The sequence below is a fragment of the Macaca nemestrina genome, chromosome 17, assembly GCF_043159975.1.
Source record: "Macaca nemestrina isolate mMacNem1 chromosome 17, mMacNem.hap1, whole genome shotgun sequence".
Lineage (NCBI taxonomy): Eukaryota > Metazoa > Chordata > Mammalia > Primates > Cercopithecidae > Macaca > Macaca nemestrina.
Genome location: NC_092141.1, coordinates 10,210,261 through 10,237,737, shown reverse-complemented (window position 1 = coordinate 10,237,737; position 27,477 = coordinate 10,210,261). Strand labels below are relative to the sequence as shown.

General features: G+C 45.9%; 1 protein-coding gene across 4 annotated transcripts in view; it reads left to right on the top strand.

The window, feature by feature from the left end:
* LOC105473574 (growth arrest specific 7) overlaps window positions 1-27,477 on the top strand; it is a 291,097-nt gene that overhangs the window by 169,626 nt on the left and 93,994 nt on the right. For 3 of the 4 annotated variants that reach the window (XM_011727397.2, XM_011727401.2, XM_011727399.2), the window contains exon 2: window positions 9,909-10,029. In XM_011727397.2, coding sequence (XP_011725699.1) covers window positions 9,909-10,029 — 121 coding nt within the window. Of the gene's footprint in view, window positions 1-3,527; window positions 3,685-9,908; window positions 10,030-27,477 lie in introns of those variants that run through there. The other variant, XM_011727400.2, reaches the window with a different exon arrangement.

Sequence of the window (27,477 nt, the reverse complement as noted above, 5' to 3'; positions counted from 1 at the left end):
AAGCCCAGGGTTCCTACTGATTTTTCCTTCAATCCACAAAGTGCTTTGGTCCCAACATATGTACCTGAATAGATTCCAGGAATCAGGATTCCCCACGGAAGCTGACTGCCCTCGGGGCCAATACAACCTGGTAGACGTGAGACTCGAAAGACACAGCACCGGGGCTTGGGTCTCCAAGGCCCCTTCCCTCTGTTGTGTTCCGTCTGGTTGAGAACCTGTCAGTTTCTAAGAAGAGACAAGAGTGGACTTGAGAAACAAGGACAGAGGATGGATGCCAACCAGGCAGGTCAGGTACCTGATACCTGATATTTGGCAGCAGGGGCAGTAGGATACGGATGCTTCATTATGGGGATGGGAGGAAGGGCAGCGTTTTCTTTCCATCTCCCTCGGTGTTCTCATGATCTCAGTGTTCCTCCTGCCTCTTGATCTCTTCTAGTATATATTATTATTATTATTATTATTATTATTATTATTATTATTATTTTGAGACGGAGTCTCGCCCTGTCACCCGAGCTGGAGTACAGTGGCATGATCTCAGCACACTGCAGTCTCCACCTCCTGGGTTCAAGCAATTCTCCTGTCCCAGCCTCCCTGGTAGCTGGGATTACAGGCGCACACCACCACGCCCAGCTAATTTTTATATTTGAGTAGAGATGGGGTTTCACCATGTTGGCCAGGCTGGTCTCAAACTCCGGACCTCAAGCAATCCACCCGCCTCGACCTCCCAAAGTGCTGGGATTACATGCGTGAGCCACCGCACCTGGCCTAGCGTATTTTTTTAAGTGGAGGGTTTTGTTTTGTTTTTTGACAGGGTCTCTGCTGCTCAGGCTGGAGAACAGGGTACAAATGTGGCTCACTGTGACCTCGAACTCCTGGGTTCAAGTAATCCTCTTGCCTCAGCTTCCCTAGTAGCTGGGACAAAAGGTGTGCACCACCACGTCTGGCTAATTTTTAAGTTTTTTGTGGCGATGGAGTTGCTGCGTTGCCCAGGTTGGTCGTGAACTCCTCTACCTTGGACTCCCAAAATGTTAGGATTATAGGCATGAGCCACCGCACCCAGCCCTTTTCTAGTAGTGTCTGTATTTGAGACTCAGGTTATAATTTCATTTTTTTACAGTATATATCGAGAATAGCAACATGTATACATGATTGTATAACTAGATTCATAATTACGTATGCGTTTCTGTAAGCTGCTTTCAGCGTACAGCCTGGATCCTTTTGTGCCGTGATTTCTTCATTCTTCACCTCTGTTTGTCTTGTTCTTTCAGGCAGTTGGAGCACATCCCTTACGTACGTTTACTAAGGAGGACATGAGTCCTTGTCTCTAGAAGAATGTGTTTCTGTTGCTTTCCCTCGTGAAAGACAGCTCGGCTACCAATAAAGGTCTTCGTATTTTTCTTATCATGCACCGGAGGCATCTTTCGAGATGTGGCTATAGAGAAGTTTGAGACCAGCCTTCTTTTTATTCTTGCACTGGTCTTCCCATGTAAATGATTACAGGACTTTTAGCCTTATCTTTGCTGTGTAAATACGTCGTTAGGATATGTCTGCTTGTTGGTCTTTTGAAATCCACTTTGCCTTGAACAGCGTAGGACCTCCCGTGCAGCCCAGCTCGGGAACTTTCCTCTCCATCAACCTTTATTTATTCTTTCTTTTCTGTTAGAGCTTTTCTGCTGGTCTCCTCTTCAGGAACAACCCAGTATCCATATCTTGGTTTGCTGTTCTGTCCTCACATTTGCATTTTTCCCATTTCCTTTGCATTCTGGGGAAAAAACAATTCTTGTTTGTTTTGTACATAACCAATTCACTTTGTTTTGCAGTACTAATTCTATGTTTTATTGCAACCAATGTGCATTTTCCTTCTGTTACAACCTTTCAAACTTCCCTATAATTTTTATCATTTCCTGTTCCTTTTTTATATCATTTTGGCTTTTCTTTTTTTTCAAACCAACTTGCCTTGTTTTGTTCTCTTACGAGTTTTTGCTCTTATATCATAGATGTTATTATATCTTCTTGCCCTTTGTTGAAGTTGCTGGATACTTTTCTGAGATGTTTCTTGTAGATATTATATGAGATCATGATGAAAAGTTTGTGTTTCTCTTGAGGCTTCTGGATGTTCTTCCTCAATCTATTTTCTGCAATAAAAGAAACGATACATATTATCTTGTCTCCCCCCTCCCCATTTGTGCAGCTTTAACAAAATACCTGAGACCAGATAGTGTATAAGGAACAGGAATGTATTTGTTTATTTGAGACAGTGTCTGACTCTGTTGGCTGGAGTGCAGTGACACAATCATAGCTTCCTTCCTTCCTTCTTTCTTTCTCTTTCTTTCTTTCTCTTTCTTTCTTTCTCTTTCTTCCTTTCTTTCTTTCTTTCTTTCTTTCTTTCTTTCTTTCTTTCTTTCTTTCTTTCCTTCCTTCCTTCCTTCCTTCCTTCCTTCCTTCCTTCCTTCCTTCCTTCCTTCCTTCCTTCCTTCCTTCCTTCCTTCCTTTTTCTTTCTTTCTTTCTTTCTTTCTTTTTTTCTTTCTCTCTCTCTCTTTCTTTCTTTCTCTCTTTCTCTTTCTTTCTTTCTTTCTTTCTTTCTTTCTCTCTTTCTCTCTCATTCATTCATTCATTCATTCATTGTTCTGGGCACTGTGCTGAGATTAAAGCTATGAAAAAAGAGATAGGGACATGGCCCTGTGTTCCCGAATCTTATAGTTTATTTCTTTGTTGATATGGCAGCTCCTTCAACCTCCTCCTTCCAGGCCAAGTCGCTGAATCTCTGACCTTTAAAAGAAAACGAAGACCCTGTCAGGGTCCAGCCTGTCTCCTGTATAACTACTGGCAAAGACTGCAGTCCTCAGTGACAGTGCCAGGGGTCCCCTACTCGTTTCTGAAATTTCTGAGTATGGCCAGAAAGGCTGCTGGAGTTGGGGAGCGCAATGCTTTCACCCATGAGACAGGAAATGCGCCCAGTATTCTTAGAGACACAGACTCTGGGGCTGGTGATGTCACTGTTGCTTGATTTGTGTCTTAACCCAGAGTCGGAGGAGATTGTCGTTCTTGGGTAGCTGTTCCCAGCTCTGTGTAGGAGTCCGCCTACCCTAAACAGGTGTCCACCAGGAAGGCGTGACGTGGGAGTGAACTGGCAGTCTCCAGCCCTGCTGGGTCTTGATCGTCCTGGTGGGCCCTGGCAGCCCCACTAGTAATTGGTTGACTCCCTGAGGAGTGCAGAGCTGGCAGTGAGGCCACTCCTGGCTACTGAGTCCAGGACGACTCCGGGACTCAACCCTCCCAGGCGTGCCCAGCCATGCCCTGGCTGCTTCTGGGTGTCCGGCTGCCTCTGTGGTTGGGGAAGAGAGAACTTACTGGAGAGTCCTTTGTGGAGGAGCCTTCAAGCAGTGCCAATCACGGCACTGGGCTCATTAGCAAGCATTGCCATAGCAACGGGTCTGCCAGAAAGTGGCTCGTTAGGCTGACAACTTCAGAGCTGTTATATATAGATCTGGGTGTGGGGGGAGTGGGGGTGTGGGGCCCTGTGGATATGCTTTTCTTTAGAGCTCCTATTGCTTCTGGGTTTGGGGTGTGAGAGGACGCAGAGCGGGAGACCTTAAAACCGTCTGATCCGGCTGCTAAAGCGAGTGTCTGACGACCACCCATTAACGCCAGCAAGTAGCGTTTGCTCGCAGCTTTAGGAGAAGGTAAGAGTCAGGTGTTCTCAGAAGCCTCCGGAGGGGGAGAGAGTCCCGGAGGTGGAGGTGGCACCCAGGTTGAACTTGAGCTTGAAGCATGGTGGGAGCAGAGTAGCGGGGTCTGCACCGCCTGGAGGCTGCAGAGACAACCTCCACTGTCTGTTAAATAGTTTATTGGAAGGGTTTGGGGCAATGGGACAGAATCTTTTTCTTTAATAAGTCACTGTGCAGCCCAACACTGTCTTTTTACAAATCATGCTTGTACAAATTCTATGATCTCAGTTTTCATTTCAGAAGTGATGTTTTTCTAAGTCGCTGTCTCTAGCGCTGCAACGGAGTGGCTTCAGAGCCCAGGACTCACCCAGGATCATTGTTACAAATGCAGCCTCCCAGGCCGCTTTGGAGATTGAGTCAAGGCCTGAGAGTGTGCATTTGAACTCACATCCCAGGTGACTGCTGGGGTGCCCTGCGGTGACCATACTTTGAGAAACACTGCTGTAGGGGGATTTGTTTTTGAGCTCTGTAATCTCTGGGTGACTTTGCTTGCCTGCTTTTTTTTTTTTTTAAAGGGGGAATCAGTAGCCACCATTAAGGGGAAAATGTTGGGGGTTGCGTTGTTTTTTTAAATACAGAGACAAGGAAGTCAGCCAGCAGCTAGGGAACGTGACGGCCTGGACGCGGGCGGTGATATTTTTGCACATCATATGCTCACTTGGGGACTGGGAGACAAGCAGGAGGATCAGGCTTGAGTCGTCATCCTCTTTGGGAAGGAGCTGGGGTGTCGGGTGGTCTCGGTGGGGAAATAGAGCTGAGTAGGTATAGCTGGGGAGAGATGTGGCCCACCTTTAAGGTAACTGGATAGAAGTCTCTAGAACAAAGCTATTATTTGTATTAATTAATTTTGTATAGAGATGGAGTCTTGCTACATTGCCCAGGCTGCCCTTGAATTCCTGGCCTCAAGCAATCCTCCTGCCTCAGCCTCCCAAAATGCTGGGATTACAGGCATGAGTCGGTGCATCTGACCAGCTGATATTTTTAAGCTGTTTGCTTTTACCATTTAACTAACTGTGCCACGCTGGGCAAGTTATTAAACCCTCTGCATCTCAGATGCATTGTTTTAAAGCAGGGATAAATGCCATCTATGGCAGGCTTGTTGTGACGAGTAGCTGATTGTCTAAAGCACCCGGTCCAGTCTGGCATGCATTATAGATACTTGGTGACTGGTAAAAAGCCATTATTGATGGATACAAATGGATCTGAGCTCAGATATTTCTCGAGTACTTTCTACAGTGGGGTTCTGAAGTAGTCTAGAAACCTCCTGATGTTACCTATAAAATAGCGTGTGTATGTGTGTGTGCGCACCCATTTTAGGGGACAGAAGATCCATAGCCTTCCTCAGATTCTTAGAGGATGTGCTTTCCATATATATCATTGAACAGGTTGCCTACTGAACAGGGAGGCCCGGGTGAGGGTGGATGGAGAAGGACTGGAGCCTGGCCTTGCACTCTGGCCGAGGGACGGTCCCTTCTCGAGGAAGAGGCCGCGTTTTATCATTCCCACAAAGACACCCTGTGTATTGGGTAAAGAATTTCCGAGTTAGAGAAAACTTCCTTCATTTCCCCCACCCCCACTCCTGCTACCTCCGATCTTGTTCCTTCCAGGTGGGGTCCGTCCCCAACCCCCTGGGCCCATGTCACCTCTGCTTCTAGTTCAGTTCCCACGGGAAAGCGCTGACAGAATTGAAGGGAAAAAGCCACAGGACTAAGGAAGAGAAGGGAAGGATTTAACTTGGAAGGAAACTAATTAGAAGAATAAGATTGAGAGAGACCTTAATTATTGGGTGGTTACGCACACTGTATCCTCTGGATGCCTGGGGGCCGGCTGCTTCTGCCCCTCCGTGGCCATGAAGGGTGAGATAATGCTGGTGCCACTGGACCTTAAGTGAGGACTTGAAGGTAGGGAGGTCTAACTTCTGCCTTCAACACACTTGTAAAAATTTTTTTATTTTTTTATTTTTTCTTTATTTTTTCTTTATTTTTGAAACAGTCTCACTCTGTCACCCAGGCTGGAGTGCAGTGGCACGATCTCGGCTCACGGCAACCTCCGCTTCATGGGTTCAAGTGATTTTCCTGCCTCAGCCTCCCAAGTAGCTGGGATTATAGGCACCCGCCACCACGCCTAGCTAATTTTTGTATTTTTAGTAGAGACAGGGTTTCACCAGGTTGGCCAGGCTGGTCTTGAACTCCTGACCTCAGGTGATCCACCTGCCTTGGCCTCCCAAAGTGTTGGGATTACAGGCGTGAGCCACTGTGCCCAGCCAAAAAAAAATTTTAATTGTGGTACAGTACACATGACAAAATATTTATCATCAGTGATAGTTATGCATTCATGATATTGTGCAACCTTTCCCACGATCCAGTTCCGGAACATTGTCATTACCCCAAAGGGAAAACCTGTACCCATCCTCCGCTCCCCAGGCCCCTGGAAAGGACGGATCTGTTTCTATCCCTATGGCTCTGCCCATTCTGGGCATTTCATATGAATGAAATCAAAGAAGACGTGGTCTTTTGTGTCTGGCTTCTTCCACTTAGCATAATGTGTTCAAGGTTTATCCGTGTTGTAGCATGTATCACGGCTCCATTTTTTAAAATTTCTGAATAATACTCTTTTGTATGTCTATACTACACTATCCATCTGTTGATGGAGATTTGAGTTTTTTTCCACTTTTTGGCCATTATGAATGACATTGCTATGAGCATCCATGGACCAGTTTTTGTTTGACTGCTTGTTTCTAGGTTTTTGGGTCTGTACCTGGTTGTCTCCCTGTCTTTTGACTCCTGACTTTTTAAAAGTCAGCCATCAGGAGGAACTTCTTTCTAAGAGAAGAGAAAGGTGATGGGACTGTGGCTGCCTCGGGAGATGGAGGCAGAGTGTGGCCCTGCAGGAGGGAGATGTGGAGACCACCTTCGCCACATCAGCCACGTTAGGAGATGGGCCTGGTGGCCCCAGTCCCCTCCTCCTCCCTTCTTTCAGCATCTCATGGCCCTTCATGGCTCAGTATCAGGGTGCCTCCCACCCTCTGTAAGGTCCTGAATTTACAGAATGGAGGAGACCTCCTTGGTCATCAGTGTCTTGCGGAGAAGGGACGGCATCATTATTGCTCTTTCATGGGTGGGACACTGAGGGTCACGGGTTGGGTCCACTGGCTTTCCAGCCCCTGTAAGGAGTGGTCTCCTTACTGCCCAGCCCTCTCACCAGAACGCACTGGCTAGTTCTCAAGCTGTTAACCTCCCCAGCAGGTGTTTGCCTTCCAAGGAGGGTAGTATTGGAAACAGAAACCTCAGAGAAGTGACTGTTGATGGTGACATTTCAGACAGAGGGATGGTGAGGCGAGGGTGGAGGTCAGTATCGCCGTAGACAGAGACTGTGTGAAGCCCTTCCAGCGGAAACCCCCATTCATTGCGCATCCCTCAGGATGCCTAGGTGCCGGGTTGTTTATTGTTACCCTCTCCAGTGTCTTCCGCAACTGGGCTCATATTATCACCCTTCGTTTCACAGATTCGAGAATAGCCTGGTGAGTCAGTAGCCTGTGGTCACATGGCTGTCAAGTGGTCCAGGCAGGATTGGCACTGAAGGCTGTTTGAGCCTCAGGGCTGTTTTCACTGTGCCTATGGGTTCCCGTCTCTGCACCCCTTTTCTGGCCCTGTCAGTGTTGGATCCTTCCCATTTCCTCCCAGGTTATTTGGGTAAGCACCCATGTGGCTTTCCCACATTTGATTGAAGGAGAAACTAGAATATTTCACTCAAGGAGAGGACACCTGGCGTCTTGCCCCTCTGGTTCTAGAATCTCTTTCATCAAACCCTCATGCCTGTCGTTGTATTTTTTTGTTCTTTGATTTGAGACAGGGTCTCACTCTGTCACCCAGGCCGGAGTGCAGTGCTGGGATCACAGCTCACTGCAACAACCTCCTAGGCTCAGGCGATCCTTCCACCTCAGCCTCCTAAGTAGCTGGGACCACTGGCATATGCTACCACACCCGGCTGATTTTAAAAATTATTTGCAGATGGAGTCTTCCTGTGTTGCCCAGGCTGGTCTCAAACTCCTGGGCTCAAGCCATTCTTCCACCTTGGCCTCCCAAAGTGCTACGATTATGAGTGTGAGTCATTGCACCCGGCCCTAACCCTCATTTTTAATCCCCTGGCCCCCCGCCCATGCCGACTTTATTTCCAATCCTGTTGGACAGAGCGTGCATCTCCTGTGCATGGCATACTTCTCTCTTTCAACATGCACACGTGCACACGCACACACACACACACACGCGCGCACGCACCTTGTTATAATAATCCTATTTGTCTTGCATGTATTTTGGCCATCCTCCAATCCTGGAGAGGCCGCAGCAGTGTGGAGGCCCAGGTAAACCTGCCCAGATGTGGGCTTATGCTTCCTGGACGTGCTGGTGAGACAGCAACCTGGGACCCTGGTGGGATGCCACACCATGTTGAGCCTGGCTGCTGTCCACCTCCCTGTCTCCTGCTTTCTTAGAAGACAGTCTTCCATACGGAATCAAATGGGCGCTGCAGGTTAGCAGGTGTAGGAGACGGAGCGTCTGGGGCATAGGGGAAAGCTTTTAATTAAGTTGTGAAAATTCATTATGAAACTTACACCACAGCTACGCAGAAGGGAGGCTGTGTTTACTCAAAGTCACCCAGCAGCTCAGATTTACTCGTTCCCTCCGATGACATGCAGGGCACCACGGGAAGCCACGGCACGTGGTTTTGCAACCTTCACAAAGCATGAGAGCAGCCTGGGAGCTGTGTGTCTCTGCCGCTCTCTTTCATTCTTTTACCTTGTTTCCCTAAGCGGGGGTCACCAGGGACCACCACTATGGGCGCAGCTGAGGGATACTGAGGACATTTGGGAACCGATTACCTTTACTGTTTGTGAATAGCCCCTGGCTTTGCTAAGAAATTCATGGCTACTCTCTTCATGTGGCTAGAATTCTGATTTTAATCAATTAACTTCAAAAGGCATAGCAATCTTATGAGCTAATTTGGACTCTCTGTCCTAATTTTAAAATGTTCTTTAGCTAACAACTTTGGTTTCGGTGTGTATGGGAGAAAATTTAGGTGGAACAGATAGGTAGAAAAGAGAATGTAATAATTGCCTGTAATCCCAGCACCCAGGGATCATGGCTGTTTGTTTTATTTTTCTTTGTTTTGAGATGGAGTCTTGCTCTGTCGCCCAGGCTGGAGTGCAGTGGTGCGATCTCTGCTCACTGCAACCTCCACCTGCTAGGTTCAAGCAATTCTCCTGCCTCAGCCTCCAGAGTAGCTAGAACTACAGGCACACCCCGCCACGCCTGGCTCATTGTTTGTATTTTTAGTAGAGATGGAGTTTCACTATGTTGCCCAGGCTGGTCGCGAACTCCTGAGCTTAGACAATCCGCCCACCTTGGCCTCCCAAAGTGCTGGAATTACAGTCGTGAGCCGCTGCGCCCAGCCATGGCTGTTTTTTTTAGTATGTGTCTACTCGATATCTAGTTTCTTTATATGTCGGTTACATTTTTCTCTGATATGTTTTTTAACGAAAAGTAACTCTATACATGGTTGAAAGAATTAAACCTCACATAAGTGCATACAATGGGAAGTCAGCGTCTTTTCTGTCTCCGAGTCCTAGTTCTTTTTGCCAGAGTGATCTGGACCCTTGGCGAGAGAAGCTCCATCCAGCTCTTCATGGATTCTCAGCATTATTATAGAATGTTTTGCATCTCGCTGTGGGATGACTTGCATTAATTACTTCTGCTAGGCTTGCAAAGCAAGCCTGGGGCCTTGTCTGCTGCTGTGCTTTGTGGTCTGGGAATTTCAGACTTCAGATTTCACAGTGGGAGCTGGTGGAGTGAGAGGGCCCTTTTGCAAGCCCAGCACCCTGTGAGTGATTTTCTACGGGGCCGTGGAGAAAGCCCAGCTCCATTAGCTGAATGGCATTTTTCTCTCTGCTCCCAGAGGAGCTGTCCCCTGTGCAGGGGCTCTGAAAGCTCGGGTGCTCCTCATCGCTCATGCTCATGCAACCCCTGAGATCACGTGTATGCTGCCTCTGACCTCAGGGGTTTGTGGGCCACAGACTTCCCAATGTCAAGCTACTCTAGGGTGAATTCATCAGCCTCTGCCTTCCTGGTTTAAAAACGCTTACAAAAATGCCAAATGGGTGTGATCTTCTCTTTCTCCTCCAACAGAAGCCTGGAATGGTCCCCCCACCGCCAGGAGAAGAAAGCCAGACGGTCATCCTTCCACCTGGCTGGCAAAGCTACCTGTCACCTCAGGGCCGGCGGTACTATGTCAACACGACCACCAATGGTGAGTGCCGCTTGGGGGAGCATCCTGCACCGACCCCCTGGCGTTCTGGCTCTCTAGAGGGGCAGGTTTTTTCACCCTTCTTCACCTCTCTGTTTGGGGGCTTTGTCTTCTTAAGTCTATGCTCAGGGTCTGCAGAGTCTTACTCCTCTCACTGTGCTGGGTGGTAGGGGTGCACATCTGGGGGTGTAGTTCTGGGAGTATCTTGGAAAGAAGGCTGCCCTTCATGGTTTGAGTCCTCCTTGGACCCTCACGTCCTCCCTGGGTATCTGCGTTAAACCCAACCTCTTCGTCTGGGGCTGTGTTTTCTCAAAGGTATCTCAAAAGGTTCTGTGGTCAAAAGGTTCTGTGGTCAACAGCTGGTTTGAATAAAATGAATGAGGCAAAGCCACTGCATGATCTCTTGGAATTTGGAAGGTTTGAATGATCTTGAAGCTTCAAAACGGGGATTGCAAATGTGAGGTTTCCCTAATTTCGCTACAACATCATCTTTTTCCTTAAGTATCTCACTGGCTGGTGTTTCTCCGGATGTTGTTTGGGAAATGCTGGGGGTACTTAGGGGTTATTTATTCCATCAAATAGTACAGTTTCCACGTGCTTTTCTGAGTTGAATAGGACCACACCTCAATGCCGCCAATCATTAGAGACCTCCCGGGACTTCAAATGACCCCAGGATCCCCAGAAGTTGGCTGTAGATGGTCTGTAAAAGGGAGTGCACCGCGTGGCAGGTTCTGTAACAAGGCGAATAGAGGGCACTATTGTAGCCTGTGGTCTTGGGCAGGGCAGGACAGGGCAAACCAGCTAAACAGAACTGTGTCTTGACCTCCATGACTCCCCAAAGAAATTACCATGAGAGGCCAGGCGCGGTGGCTCACGCCTGTAATCCCAGCACTTTGGGAGGCCGAGGTGGGTGGATCACTAGGTCAGGAGATCGAGACCATCCTGGCTCACACAGTGAAACCCTGTCTCTACTAAACATACAAAAAATTAGCCGGGCGAGGTGGTGGGCGCCTGTAGTCCCAGCTACTCTGGAGGCCGAGGCAGGAGAATGGCGTGAACCCAGGAGGCGGAGCTTACAGTGAGCCGAGATCACACCACTGCACTCCAGCCTGGGCAACAGAGCGAGACTCCGTCTCAAGGGAAAAAAAAAAAGAAATTACCATGAAAGAACTGAGAGGATTTAAACCAACAAAGTTAGATTTAGTGGGGATCATAGACATGCGTGCCGAGGCAGAAGACGAAACTCCTACCCAAATCCACCTGCTGGCTCAGCCTTGGCCTCTCACTCCTCTGTGCCCACCTGACTACATGACCACCCCTTCCCACCTGCGGGTATCGTTACTACAGCTGATGATTATCAGCCTGCACCAGGATGGGGGGGGGGTCCTAGTGACAGGGGAGCCAGCTACTGTTTAGCAGAGACACAAAGAGGGCAGTTGGTTTATTCGTATCCCCTGGCAACCTGACCTTCTGCAGGCTCAAGAGGCGTGGTCTAGTGGAAGAGGTAATGAAGTTTCTAGGAAAAGGGAAGTAGGACTATTTCTGACCGTTCTAATCTTCCACTTCCTCAAAACAAACACATGAACAGCTTTGCACTGTTACCGAAGACTTGAAGTTTCAGAGAAGAGTGTGTCTATGTATACAAAACACAGAATTTGGACCGTAGGACCATGAGATCATCAGTTATTTGGGACAACATTGGATCCAGATTTTTGGAATGTCAGGTTGCCAGGGGATATGAATCATTTGGATCCATTATTGTCTCAACTAACCTACTCTATTGCAAAGGGGCATGGGGGAAAATGGCTTTCTGAATGTCAGCATCTTTATCTTTTTTTAAGTTAGAGAATAGTTTATTTTCAGGGTAAAAAATTCAGTAAGTACAAAAGGATTTAAAATAAAAAATAATCCCTGGTCTCACCTTTTAAACATATGTACATTTATTCTTTTAAAGTAATTTGGAAAACATTGTCTATGTTGTCCTTTATATTACTTTGACAGTGTATGTGGACATCTTTCTATACTTCGTACATTTCAGTCTAACTCATTCTTTTAAACAGCGGTGTAGTAATCCATTGCGTGGGTATGCTATTAATTTCACCAGCATTCTATTAATGGATGTTTAAGTCACATGTATATCAATAGACAGTGTCTGGCAGCTTTTTTTCTGGGACTCAGAATTTAGCAGATGCCACTGGTGAGAGCTTTCTTATGGGTCCTGGGATATAGTGATCCCATGGAGACTCCAGGCCTGGGGTCAGTGAACTTTTTCTGTAAAGGGCCACGTAGCCAGTAGTTAGGCTTTGAGGGTCATGTGGTCTCCATCCCAGCCACTTAGCTCTACTGTCGCACCGTGAAAGCAGCCCTGGATGATAGGTAAACAAATGAGTGTAGCTGTGTTCCAATAAAACTTTATCTATGGATCCCAAAATAGGAATTTCAAATAACTTGTGTGTGTTATAAAATATCATTGTTTCGGCCGGGTGTGGTGGCTCACGCCTGTAATCCCAGCACTTTGGGAGGCCGAGGCGGGTGGATCATTTAAGGTCAGGAGTTCCAGACCAGTCTGGCCAACATGGTGAAACCCCGTCTCTACTAAAAATATCAAAATTTTCTGGGTGTGGTGGTGTTCGCCTGTAGTCCCAGCCACCCGAGAGGCTGAGGCAGGGGAACTGTTTGAACCCGGGAGGTAGAGGTTGCAGTGAGCCAAGATCACGCCATTGCACTCCAGCCTGGGCAACAAGAGCAATACTCTGTCTCAAGAAAACAAACAAAAAAAAATGTAAAAGATGATTTTCGTTGGCAAGTTCACTGGGCCATATGATAGTTGGTTTCGTCCCCTGGGCCACAGCTGCTGGTCCCTGCTTCAGGCTGTCTGTTGGCTCGACGAGGACTTGCCCTGTTTGCCTTTGCTCTCTTTATTTATTTATTTAGACAGACTCGCACTCTGTTGCCCAGGCTAGAGTACAGTGGCACGATCATGGCTCACTGCGACCTCAACCTCCTGGACTCAAGCACTCCTCCTATCTCTGCCCCCTCAGTAGCTGGGATTACAGGCATGTGTCATCACGCCAGGCTGATTTTTTTGTTTTTTATTTATTTGCAACAGGGTCTCACTCTGTTGCCCAGGCTGGAGTGCGGTGGCACGGTCGTGGCTCACTGCAGCCTCAACTTCCTGGGCTTAAGTGACCCTCCCACCGCAGCCTCCTGAGTAGCTGGGATTACAGGCACGTGCCACCACCCCTGGCTTTTTGTAGAGATGAAGTTTTGCCATGTTGCCCAGGCTGGTCTTGAATTCTTGGCCTCAAATAATCTACTGATCTACTGGCCTTGACCTTCTAAAATGTTGGGATTACAGGCATGAGCCACTGTGCCTAAAAGCAGTTTGTTTTGTTTTGTTTTTGTTTTTTTTTGTAGTAGAGACAGCGTTTCAGTATGTTGCCTAGGCTGATCCCAAACTTCTGACTTCTGCCTCTGCTTCCCAAAGTGCTGAGATTATAGGCATGAGCTATCGTGCTCGACTCTCTCCTTCTCTTTTATGCTAAAAATAATCCCAGCACCTACCTTGGTCTTACATTCTAGATATATTATGCCAGTTTTTATTCATTACTTGTCTAACTCTTTTTTTGAAGCAGTCTTGCTCTGTCACCCAGGCTGGAGCACAGTGGCATGATCTCGGCTTACTGCAAGCTCCGCCTCCCAGGTTCGCGCCATTCTCCTGCCTCAGCCTCCCAAGTGTCTGGAACTACAGATGCCTGCCACCACGCCTGGCTATTTTTTTTTTTTTTTTGTATTTTTAGTAGAGACGGGGTTTCACCGTGTTAGCCAGAATGGTCTCCATCTCCTGACCTCGTGATCCGCCCACCACAGCCTCCCAAAGTGCTGGGATTATAGGTGCAAGCCACCACACGCGGCCTTAACTCATTGTTTATCTGTTTGATTGAATCATTCGTTCAACACATAGTTTGAGCCTCAGATATATATACCAGGCAGAGTGAGTCTTGGGATACTGGGGATTTAATAAGAACAAAGTCTGTCGTCAAAGTGTTTATCTTCTTATAGAATTTCAGTGAAAGCCTATCTGATTCAATCAGGAAAGGGTTGTGAAGCAGGAATCCAGGGTGTTTTAAGAGCATGTCACAGAGAGACCCTAGGGAATCAGGGAGGCTTCCTGGAGGAGGAAGCTGCAGGATAGGAAGGGTATGGAAGGGGTAGGGGATGGGGAGTGTCTTACTGGTGGCAAAGAGTCAGCTGTGTTTGTAGGGATCACGCAGCCCTTGAACATCATATTAATAATTCTGCTCGATAGTCTAAGGGAGAAGGAAAGCAGCTATCTTTCTGATTCTCCTCTGGAATCATTTCTTAGACTTGTTTTATTTGGCTGTAGAGATGTTTTAAATATTTTTTAATCTGCCTGCCTTTCTGCAGGAAGGCATCTATGAGAATAGCCACTCAAGTTTATCTTACCTCCTGACTCTTGGAGGCACCTGAGCTTGTGCCTCCTCACTGCTGGGCCAGCTGCATCTGCCTCTCTGCCTGGCCCCTTGCTTAAGCATGTTTGCTCTGTCTCTCTCCAGGTGGCATTTCATCCACATGCCGGCCCAGGGCCCAGAAAGTATGGTCCTGGTTCTAAGCAGGCCATTCTTCTCTTCCTCTTTGTCTGTCTGCCTTTCTTCCAGACACTTCTAATCTTTCTCTCTTAATCCCTAATCTCTTCTTTTCCAGAGGGTGCCTGGGGATAATAGGTGATCTGTCCCCATTTTTATACCTATAACCGGTTGAAAGTCTAATTTACATTTGTATTACCTTGCCTTGGCTAATCTGTTTGTTTTCTTTCTTTCTTTTTTTTTTTCCCCTCCTTTTCTTGTTTTGAGAGTCTTGTTCTGTCGCCGGGCTGGAGTAGAGTGGCGCAATCTTGGCTCACTGCAACCTCCAACTCCCTGGTTCAAGCGATTCTCCTGCCTCAGCCTCCCAAGTAGCTGGGATTACAGGCACGTGCCACCACGCCCAGCTAATTTTCGTATTTTTAGTAGAGACGGGGTTTCACCATGTTGGCCAGGATGGTCTCAATTTCCTGACCTCATGATCTGCCCCCCTCAGCTTCCCAAAGTGTTAGGATTACAGGCGTGAGCCACCACGCCTGGCTGGCTAATCTGCTTATTTTCACATCCATTTAGGATTTTGTGGATGAGGTTGTCACAGTGCTAACCACTGAGCCAAGCTCTGGGGATCCAAAATCAAATTAGATGCTGTCTCTAATCTCAGAAGCTGCAGTTCTAACAGGGCCAGAGACACATATAAACCTAGAAGCGTTACAATTATTTGTGCGGAAATGTGGGGGCTCGAGGAAGGGAGTAGTCAACTGTATCTGAGTATCAACCAAGTCTTTGCAGGGCGGGAGGGGGCAGCCTTGACTCAGGCATTCCAAGCCAAGGTTACGGCATGAGTAAAGACCAGGCAGCGAGAGAGAAACAGCGGATGTGTTTGGCATTGGTTAAGGAACAAAGAGGTGAGAGAGAGAGTCAGGGGCCTTGAGGCATTTTGAGGAGTCAGGTCTTTATCCTGTAGGCAGCGGGAATCCATGGGAAATTTCCAGGCGATGGCGTGACATGATCAGAATATTGTGGCAAGGTTGCTTGTGCGGCAGAGCAAAGGCTTTAAGGCCAGTAAGCATGGAAGCTGACGGACTAAATGAGAGGAGAAATAATGAGGTCAAACACCAATTCTACAGCAGTGGCTGGAGAGGAGGAGGTGGAATCTGTCAGACAGGATATGGCAGGTCAGGGACTGGGACTGCCTAGAAGTGTCTGGAAGAAAGGTAGACAGACAAAGAGGAAGAGAAGATTTGTCTGGGTTTTCTGCCTTGTGTGATGGGACCGTACAGTGAGTATAGGGTATTCAAAGGAGAAACAGGTTAGGAAGAAAGAAAATGAGTTCGTGCTGAGTGTGTGGTTCCCTGGTGTGCGTTCAGGGAGAGGTGGCTGGCGTTTAGATAGCTGCAGTGTGACTTATAGAGGACTTCTGAGCTGGAGATGGGAACTTGGGGACCCATGTGGGTACACGGCCTGACATGCAGAGAGTAGAATGGAGTTTGCCGCTCCTTGCCCCGTTGGCCCGGCCACTGTTGATCAGTGACCAACCTGCCCAGCCACACAGCGTGGCCCAGGATTTGCGTTTCATCAGCAGAGAGGTGAAGTGATGAAGATGTAGAAGATCACCCAGGGCCTTCCAGCACGTGTTTAAGGCAGCAGCCAAGGAGACTTTGAAGGAATTGTCAGAGATCCGAGGAATCCAGGAGAAGGTAATGCCATAAAAGGCAAGGGAGAAAAGATTGTCAGGCAGGGCAAGTCAGAGACAGACTGAAATATAGTTCAGGTTTATGATAAGAGTGATGTTTTAAATCACTGGGGAAAGCGCGGATTATTTAGTAAACGGCGTTGGGCCAGATGGCTAACAGGAAGTTTCAGTGGTTAATGCAGTAATGCTGTTGCTTTCATGTAAACTCGCCAACGCCATCAGAGCATGCTCCGTGGACTTTGGAAGTCCCCGTCTTTCTTGTGGCTCTCTGGAAATTTCATTATGCACAGTGGCCTTCAGTTCAGCCCCAGGAACTCCCGGGGTTTTGGTATCAGGAAATCGCTTGTCTTGCACTGTCCAGGGAAGCTCTCCATTCCCACCAAAAGTTGACTGCATTGCTGATGGTTTGGGTTGTATTTAGTGCATGGATAGTGAGCTATTATCAATAGCCTACCCCATCCAGGGACCTCAGCTAGTGCTAAGGAGACTGTCTTAGTCTGTGCAGGCTGCAGTAACAAAATACCATAGACTGGATGACTTATAAACAATGGAAATTTACTGATCACAGTTCAGGAGGATGGGAAGTCCAGGATCAAGGTGCTGGCCGATGTGGTGTCGGGCGTGGGCCTGCTTTCTGGTTCATAAGGACAGCTGCATTCTCACGTGGTGGAAAGGACAGACAAACTCCCCTGGGTTTCTCTTTTTTTTTTTTTTTTTGAGACGGAGTCTTGGTCTGTCGCCCAGGCTGGAGTGCAGTGGTGCGATCTCGGCTCACTGCAAGCTCCGCCTCCCTGGTTCACGCCGTTCTCCTACCTCAGCCTCCTGAGTAGCTGGGACTACAGGCGCCCGCCACCACGCCCGGCTAATTTTTTGTATTTTTAGTAGAGACGGGGTTTTACCGTGTTAGCCAAGATGGTCTCGATCTCCTGACCTCATGATCCACCCGTCTTGGCCTCCCAAAATGCTGGGATTACAGGCGTGAGCCACCGCGCCCGTCCTGGGTTTCTCTTTTAATGGCACTAAGTCCATGATGGTAGAGCCTGCACGACTTAGTCACCTCCTAAAAGCGCTGCCTCTTCATACTGTCACATGGGGAATTAGGTTTCAACACGTGAATTTGGAGGGGACACAAACATTCAGACCATGGCAGGGACCTCTTACTTATACAACAACAAATAATTTTTTTTCGAGAGATACAGCACAACATTTTTTGTTCCATTTATAATTGAAAGGTTGGCCGGGTGTGGTGGCTCTCACCTGTAATCCAGCACTTTGGGAGGCTGAGGTGGGTGGATCACTTGAGCCCAAGAGCTCGAGACCAGCCTGGGGACCATGGTGAAACCCCATCTCTATTAAAAATACAAAAATTAGCTGGGCGTGATGGCGCACACCTGTAGTCCCAGCTATTTGTGAGGCTGAAGTGGAAGGATCACTTGAGCCCAGGACGCGGAGGTTGCAATGAACCGAAATCGCACCATTGCTTTCCAGCCTGGGTGACAGAGCAAGACCCTGTCTCAAATAAATAAATAAAAATATAATTGGTGCCGGGTGCAGTGGCTCACGCCTGTAATCCCAGCACTTGGGGAGACCGAGGTGGGTGGATCACGAGATCAGGAGATCGAGACCATCCTGGTTAACACGGTGAAACCCTGTCTCTACTAAAATACAAAAAAAAATTAGCTGGGCATGGTGGTGGGCGCCTGTAGTCCCAGCTACTCAGGAGGCTGAGGCAGAAGAATGGCGTGAACCCGGGAGGCAGAGCTTGCAGCGAGCTAAGATTGCACCACTGCACTCCAGCCTGGGGAACAGAGCAAGACTCCGTCTTAAAATATATACAAACACACACACACACACACACACACACACACACACACATATGTGTGTGTATATATAATGTGTATATATGTATACATGTGTGTATATAATGTATATATGTATATATATGTGTGTGTGTATATGTGTTGTGTATATATACGTGTGTGTATATATGTGTATATATAGGTATATATATGTGTGTGTGTGTATATATATGTAATTGGAAGGCCAGGCATGCATGCTTCCTCACTTAATATAGCCATAGGTATAGGTATTCAGGCCCTCTCTTTGGAGAGATGCTGGCCTTTTAGATATTGTTTAGGATACATTTTAGCATTTGGACCTTAGGGGTATTTGAAGCTAGTATAGATGGCCAAGATTAGTTTAGTTTAATGTATTAGTCAAGATTTTACTTCTTATTTATTAATCTTTGTATACTCTACATCCAGGAGTTTTATCTACGTTGTTCATTGTTTAAAGAAAGAGTACCATTTGAGATGGTATCTTAACCCTTTCTCCCCCAATATAAAGCAGAGCCTGATACAAGGATTGAGCGTTAACACCTTATTTAGGAGGTATCGGTACAGAGTGGTGAGGGTAGGTGTGCAAGGGAAGGAAAGCCAAAGAACATGCCAAGTGATGCTGGCTGGTGTTTGACAATGAAATGCAGAGTCCCAGCAGGTCACTTAGTGGATATGTTCACTTCTGGAAGGGCTGCAAAGAGGAACCATGCGCTGGAGTAGTCCCCAGGAAAGCAAAGATGTTTTATCTGCTCACCTCCCTCTTGTCTCCTATTTTACACTGGCCAAGCCCCTCCGCTTGCACAGCGATTTCCCTACACATTTGGGTTGTGCCATCTGACTCCTACCAACCTTTCAGAAAGCCAGATTCCACCATCCAGAGTGATGCTTTATCTAAGCCCAAGGCAGTGGTCAGCAGAGCATGAGCGAGGTACCAAGTAAAATAGAAGGTGGCTGTCGATGGAACTATGGAGAGTCCAATATCTGTGTCCCTAGACACTCTCCTAGAACTGAGTGCTGCGGTGAACATCTGTCTCCACTCTCAGACCTTCAGAACTTGATCTTTCCTAAAAGTGGGTTGCAGAGGCCAGTGATTTGACTTCATAATCATCCTAGGAGGAAGCTTCTAAATCCTCTAACGCAGGGGTTGGCACACTGTGGCCCATGGGCCACATTCAACTCACAGCTGTTTTTATAAATGAAGCTTTCTTTATTGGAACACAGCCATGCCCTTTTGTTTACATACTGTCTATGGCTGGTTTTGCACTGAGATTGTAGAACTGAGTACAGGCTGTCTCCAACTTAAAATGGTTGGACTTAACGATTTTTTGACTTGGTGCGAAAAGTGATACTCATTCGCTAGAAACTGTACTTCAGTTCAATATTCAGTCAATTACAAGAGACATACAATACTACAAAATAGGCTTTATATTAAATGATTTTGCCCAGCTGTACGCTAACGGAAGTGTTCTGAGCACGTGTAAGGTAGGTGAAGTTAAGCTGTGGTATTCAGTTGTTTAGCTGTAATACGTGCATTTTTGACACACAGTATTTGCAAGTTACAATGGGTTTCTCAGTATATATCCCTGTCATAAGTTGAGGAGTATCTGTAGTTGCAGCAGAGACCACGTGGCTCACAAAGTGAAAATATTTACTCTCTGACCCTTACCAGAAAAAGTTCACAATATCTGGTTTAAGAAATAGAACCGGCCGGGCGCGGTGGCTCAAGCCTGTAATCCCAGCACTTTGGGAGGCCGAGGCGGGTGGATCACGAGGTCAGGAGTTTGAGACTATCCCGGCTAACATGGTGAAACCCCATCTCTACTAAAAATACAAAAAAAACTAGCCGGGCGTGGTGGCGGGCGCCTGTAGTCTCAGCTACTTGGGAGGCTGAGGCGGGAGAATGGCGTGAACCCGGGAGGCGGAGCTTGCAGTGAGCCGAGATCACGCCACTGCACTCCAGCCTGGGAGACACAGCGAGACTCCGTCTCAAAAAAAAAAAAAAAAAAAAAAAAAAAAGGAAATAGAACCTGTTTGTTTTACGCATACGGAAATGAAGTCCCTACGTGGTAAAGGGACTTGATACAGGTGATCTGGTTATTTATAAGCCAAGCTGTGACCAGACCGCCCAGTCTTCTAATCTTTTCATTTTTGCCTCAGTATTTGGAAGAATGGGCATGGGTGACAGTGACTTAAGTTGAAATGAGAATAACTGAGTTTGTGGATTAGTAGACAAAGAAAAATAATCAGAAATAACAATTTTTAAGGGAAATCTATGCGTCTTATTAAAGCATGAACCCAGATCCAGGAGAGTTAAAAATTGTTTTTAAGCTTTTTTTTTTTTTTTTTTTTTTTTTTTTTTTTTTTTTTTTTTTTGAGATGGAGTCTCTCTGTCATCCAGGCTGGAGTGCCATGGCAAAATCGACCTCCCAGACTCAAGTAATCCTCCCACATTAGTCTTCCAAGTAACTGGGACCATGGGCATATGCCACTATGCCAGACTACTAAAAAAAAAAGTGTTTTTGTTTTTGTTTTTTTTGGAGAAGGGGTCTTGCTATATTGCCCAGGTTGGTCTTGAAGTCTGGGCTCAAGCAATCCTCCTGTCTTGGCCTCCCAAAATGTTGGCATTACAGGCATGAGCATCACACCCAGCCTTTTAAGCTCTTTTGATGAAGAATCTATGTCTATAAATGTGTTATTATGTTTGTGAGCAAAGCTTGGAGGACTAAACCAGGATTTGAGCTTTTGGATTCCTTTGCCAAATAGTAATTTTCTTGATTTCTTGCTTTAATTTTTCTTTAAATGATTGGATTCCCATTTAACTTTATTATGCCAGGAACTAATGTGAGTTTCTGGATAAGTTTTCCAGTAGAACACTTTTAACTTTTCTTTGTTACAAATAATCGGATCATTTTCGAACTCCCCAAATAGAACGAACGGCCCTGATAATTCCATGTTAATAAAAGTTACTCTGAGAAGGTTCTATACCCAAAAACATCCGTCTATTTTCTTCTGTCCATCTGTGTTGAGCAAATGTGAGACTAAAAAGATGTGCATGTGGCACATTTGGTTGATTAAATTAGGGTTGTGTGCATGTGCATGTGCGCGTGTGTCTGTGTGAGAGAGACAGCCAGCCTAATTTATATAAAGACTAATTTTGGCTCCATTATTTTTCTTTAATGGATTCTTAGTGGAAGGCTGTGAGAGCTTAAAGCTTCCTATTAATCCGCTTCTGTGTGGGTTTTGTTTTCTCTTCTAGGATATCTGTTCTAATGTGTAACGTTTAGGTAAAACTTACGTGCGTAACACACCCCTCATTTTTCACCAGTGTGGAAGGCCAATCATCTCTCATTTGTGGCAAATGCCAAGTGGCTTCGAGTCAGTCACACTGCTGGTATGAAGTTGAAGACCCACACAAGTAAAAAGACAAAAGAGACAGATTTTATTATTTGCTGTATTCTAGGAAGCTGAGTTACTTTGCAAGACTGTTTATTGGAAAACAGTGTGAGGGCATTCCTCACTGTTAGGTGGAGTCACTGATGAGCAGCACGTGGTTCAGATATGGAAGTGGAACAAAAATAAATGTGTAGAATAGGATCCAGAAATCTTCTAGAATATTCAGTGACCCAGATTATTCCACTCCTAGCTGTATACCCAAGAAAATTGGAGACACATGCCCACACAAAAACCTGTGCGTGCATGTTCAGAGCAGCGTTATTTATTATGACCAGCAGCAACCCAAATGCCCACCAGCTGATGAATAGATAAACAAAATGTGGTTTTATCCATACAATGGAATATTATTCAGCCATAAAAAGGAATGAAGGTACTGGCTGATACATGCTACAACGTGGATGAACCTTGAAAACATCACAGTAAGTCAAAGAAGCTAGACACAAAAAGCCATGTGCCATATGATTCTGTTTATGTGAAATGCCTAGAATAGAGAAATCCACAGAAAATCACCCTGGTGGTTGCCTGGGGCTGGAGTTAATGGAGAGTGACTACTGATGGGTACAAGGTTTCTTTTTGAGGCAATAAAAATGTTCTAAAATTAGGTAGTGGTGCAGGTTATACAACTCTGTGACTATTCCAAAAACCATTATATTATATGCTTTTAGAGGGTGAATATAATGATATGTGAATTACATTGAAATAAAAGTGTCATTACAAACAGGCATGTGTGGGCATGGTGGGCGTTTATGACTTTCTTGGCATCCTTTAGAAAGTGTTTTTTTTTTTTTTTTTTTCTGAGACAGAGTCTTGCTCTGTCGCCCAGACTGGAGTGCAGTGGTGTGATCTCAGCTCATTGCAAGCTCCGCCTCCAGCGTTCACACCATTCTCCTGCCTCAGCGTCCCAAGTACCTGAGACTACAGGTGCCTGCCACCACACCCGGCTAATTTTTTGTATTTTTAGTAGAGACGGGGTTTCACCGAGTTAGCCAGGATGGTCTCGATCTCCTGACCTCGTGATCCGCCCGCCTCGGCCTCCCAAAGTGTTGGGATTACAGGCGTGAGCCACCACGCCCGGCCTTTTTAGGCTGGAGTGCAATGGCGCCATCTCAGCTCACTGCAACCTCTGCCTCCTGGGTTCTAAGGGATTTCTCCTGTCTCAGCCTCCCGAGTAGCTGGGATTACAGGTGCCAGCCACCACACGCGACTAATTTTGTATTTTTAGTAGGGACGGATTTCACCATGTTGGCCAGGCTGCTTTCAAACTCCTGACCTCAGGTGATCCACCAGCCTCAGCCTCTCAAAGTGCTGGGATTACAGGTGTGAGCTACCATGCCCGGCCTAAAAACCATTCTTTTAGACGTCTTGGTTAGGGAGTCTTCCTGCCTGATTGTTAAACTTTGGTGGGTGTCGGAAACACCTCAGAAATTGAGTTTGTTTAAAAAACAAAACAATACGTAGATTCTACCACTGACCTTCAGAATCTATTTGGAAAGAGAAAAGTGTCTACTTTATATTTTTCCAAGTTTTCTAATAGTCACCACCTATTTTTTACTTGCAAGGACACTTTATAATAATACAATGGTGGAGGCATAGTCGAATATTATCAAGCTGAAGAACAAACTTAAATCCAATTTCCTCTTACAGAAATTGAATGAGAAAACACAGTTTCTTTAAACAGGTAAACATGCATCGTAGCCCCAAAGTTAAAGGCCCTATAACCATAAACAATGGTAGAATCTCATGGTGGAGCTACTGAAGACAAATAACTCAATTTTATGGAGACAAGACTTAGAATGAGTATACAGTTGCCAAGAAAGGCTCTTCACCTGGCCGGTGTTATATTCTTAAGTGTCGCCAGCATGGCTGACTTGTGTATATTTTCCAGCCTTTATTCCTATCTGTGTAAGAGGATGTAATGGCAGGTCTTAAAATTTCAAAGCTTTAGGGTCAATAGCTCAAACATTGTTTGGATCTCAGTATTTTTACTATTAAAAGAAATATGCATGCACTCTGCTTTCAACTTTGTTTCTAGCCGAGGCTAAGTCAAAGAATTTGGGGCTTGTACTGTTTTCATTTGTACATTCTGCTTAGCACCCTGGCATCCGAACAAGATGAAAAGCATCCCTGCCTTCGAGGAACCTAGGAGGTTTGGAGGAGCTGTAAAATTTCTTCTTCTTCCATTTTTCTCTTCTACGGAGATCTTTAGAGTGGGGCATCCTAATTTGCCTACTTGGGTTAGGACAAGTGTGCTGGCCTGTCGTCACTTGCCTCTTTACCATTCATTACATGGCAGAGCCCAGTGGCTTAGCAGAGTCCAGCCAGTAATCCCATAGCAGGATCTCTACCAGTCATTAGATCGACCAACACTCATTAATTATAGGCCAAAGGAAGTACAGGTCTACTGTGAATTGTGTACCCATCGGAAATGACTTTTGCTTGATTTGAACTCTTTTTGAAAAGAGCTGGTCTGTGATTACTGGACTCCTAGGGAAATGGCATTATGATGTTTTGGGGGTGGCAGAGACGTGGCACGCAGGCAAGGTCAGGACCTCTGGAATCCAGGAGAGCTGTCCTTCCAAACCACTACCTTCTATATATCTATCTATATAATATATATTATTATATCTATATCTATATAGATATATCTGTTATCTATATCTATCTATCTATCTCTATATATATATTTCTCTTCCTGAGTTTGTGTCTGATGCCACCCTCACCTGTAATACTTGTTGCAAAATTACCAGACGCCCTCTTTTCATCGGACCCAAACTCAGACACTCATAGAACTAAACACGGAAAACACATGCATGAAGCAGCTCAACTGAGTATTTTTAAAAAATGGCAGGTAGTGGTAACCTTCTCAGCCCCAACCAGCTGTGTACAGGCAGGAAGGTGGGGCTGGTGGGACGACACCTCATGATTTTCTGAAAGAAAATAGATATCCAGATGTTTATGAACAAAACTCTATTTTTCATTGTTGAAAACTAACAACATTTTTAAGCACTGTGTACACAGAATGGAAGCTTCTGTCGACAGTCTCTAGTATAGTATATATATCGAGATAGGTAATATATATAGTATATATAGAGAGATAGATATTATACTATATATACTATAGATATCTATAGTATATATAGATAGATAATATCTCTGTATATACTATATATAGATAGATATTATCTATATATAGATATTATATACTATATAGATATTATCTATATATACTATATATAGATATTATCTATCTACAGATACAGATATAATTTATCTGTCTATAGATATAGATATAATCCATCTATCTATATAGATACTATCTATAGGTATAGATAGTATCTATATAGATACTATCCATATATAGATCTTATCTATCTATATCTATAGATATAATCTATAGATATACAGATATAGATGTTATCTATCTATAGTATATATCTATATAGATATCTGTCTATATATCGTATATATCCAGATATCTATATATACTATATATATAGATAATGTATATACGATATATAGAGATAATATCTATCTGTATACTATATATACCGTATCTAGTATATATAGATAATATCTATCTATATATAGTATATGTAGATATCTATCTCTATATAGATCTATATATGTAGATAAGATATATCTCTCTCTCTCTCTCTCTTTTTTTTTTTTTTTTTTTTTTTTTGAGGTAGAGTCCTGCTCTGTTGCCCAGGCTGGAGTGCAATGGCTCAGTCTCGGCTCACTACAGCCACCGCCTTCTGGGTTCAAGTGATTCTCCTGCTGCCTCAACCTCCCAGGTAGCTGGGATTACAGGCACACGCCACCATGCCCAGCTAATTTTTGTATTTTTAGTAGAGACAGGGTTTCACCATGTTGGTCAGGCTGGTCTTGAACTCCTGACCTTGTGATCCGTCCAACCTCGGCCTCCCAAAGTGCTAGGATTACAGGCATGAGCCACTGCCCAGGAAGACATTTTATGAATAAACTTGGAAATGAGAGGTTGTGAAAGGGAACCAAGCAAGAGAGTAAAAAATCTAGGGCGAGCGGACTCATTAGTTAACAGGTATGAAGCACCAGTTTCAAGAGGGATCTTAAAACCCATCCTACTCTGCCTTTTTTCTGGGGCTTTTATGTGTGTCCAACATTAGCGCAGGAAGCTCTGCCATTCTGGGGCTTGAGTGGAGACTGTGGGGTAGGGTGTGGGAATGAGAGCCTGCGGTGCGGCGGGAAGTTTTGGGCTACAGGGAGGATCAGTCTGGATGGACATAACCAGAGTGAGCTTTTAAAGGGTTAGGTCCCAGGGAGTCAGTGAAACTCCTAGTCTACATGGAAATGATCTGCAGGTTATATTCTAATAAGTGAGTGGGCAAGGACCATGTGAATTGATTATCAAGTTACAAGTATTTGCTAAATGCCTTCTGTGTGCCAGGCTCTATCTAATTAGCCTCTTGGATGCCTTCTTGCAGGGGTGGTGTGGGCAAACACAGTGCGAATGGTTACTTGTTTGCAAAGACAGAATGCTTGCTGAAGTGGATATGAGATTGTTAAAATGAGACGTTCTTTGGGTTGGAGTCCATTGTCTTTCCTGCCTGAATATTGTGCTGAGAGTCCTTCCACCTCCAAACACCCTACGAGGCCTTGAGTTGCAACCCATACGAGCTCACCACCCACGACTGTTTGAGACGGTGCCTCCCTGAGCAAAGCTGGCATGAGGTCCCATCTATGAGATTGTTATTGTTGGAGGAAGACCTTGGAGTGGGGCAATGGCTTTTTTGTTACTTCATTCTGAGTTGGATTCCAAAGTGGGCAGTACTCATCCAAGAGGTGTGGGAGGAGGAAAACAGGGTGAGAAGTTAGTCATGCAGGGTGCTGTGTTTACTGCCCGCCCGCTGCCTGTGAGCACTGTGCCCCGCGGAGCAGAAGGGGCACTGAGATGCACTCTGGGGTCTTGTCATCCTTGGACGGATCCTGAGCTGTGCTGTGCAGGTAGCAGGCACCCTGGACATTTCTGTGGCATGAAGCTCCTGCCCTCTCGCCGGCTGTGGTTAACGCCTATCTGTGTGTCCAAAGATACCCTCAGCCCCAGAAAGTGGCTCCTGTGAGATCAGTCGAAAGTCAAGCCATTTATTGCGTGGTCTGCCACAGGGGTGGACTCTTGGAGTAATATGTTGGGATAGGGTCCTACTCCCACTCTGAAAACTTGGCCAGATTGTGGGGACCCCGTGGGGGGCCTTGGTGGCTGGTGACATATGGAGTGGGGAGGTTGGAGCAAAAGCAGTTTTCCAACTGGTACAGAAAATGTCATTGTTTTCATAATCAATATTACTATACTCATGGGCTTTGGGTGAATACCTGCGTGGACTTGTGCCGCGGCTGGAGCATGGCTGTCCTGTGCTTTCTTTACTGCCCCTCTGGGCCATGCCATACACCTGCAGTCTCTGCTATGGAACCCCCAGGCTCCTCTGTTTCTCATTTGTCCAGACTTTCTCATCCCCAGATCAACTTCCAGGTGTTCGCTGGACCTCTATTCCCGTCTCCCATCACCCCCAGCCAGCCCCAGCCTTCTGCTTCGTGTTACGGGTTGAGTTGTGTCCCACAAAAGGTGTCCAAGTTCTAACTCGCCAGTGCCTGTGAATGTGATCTTATTTGGAAATAAGATCTTTGAAATGATCAAGTTAAGATGTGGTCCTCCAGTGTGGTGATGCTTCAAGGATCTAAACCTAGAAATACCATTTGACCCGGCCTTCCCATTACTGGGTGTATATACCCAAAGGATAATAAATCATGCTGCTATAAAGACACGTGCACACGTATGTTTATTGTGGCACGTTCACAATAGCAGAGACTCGGAACCAACCCAAATGCC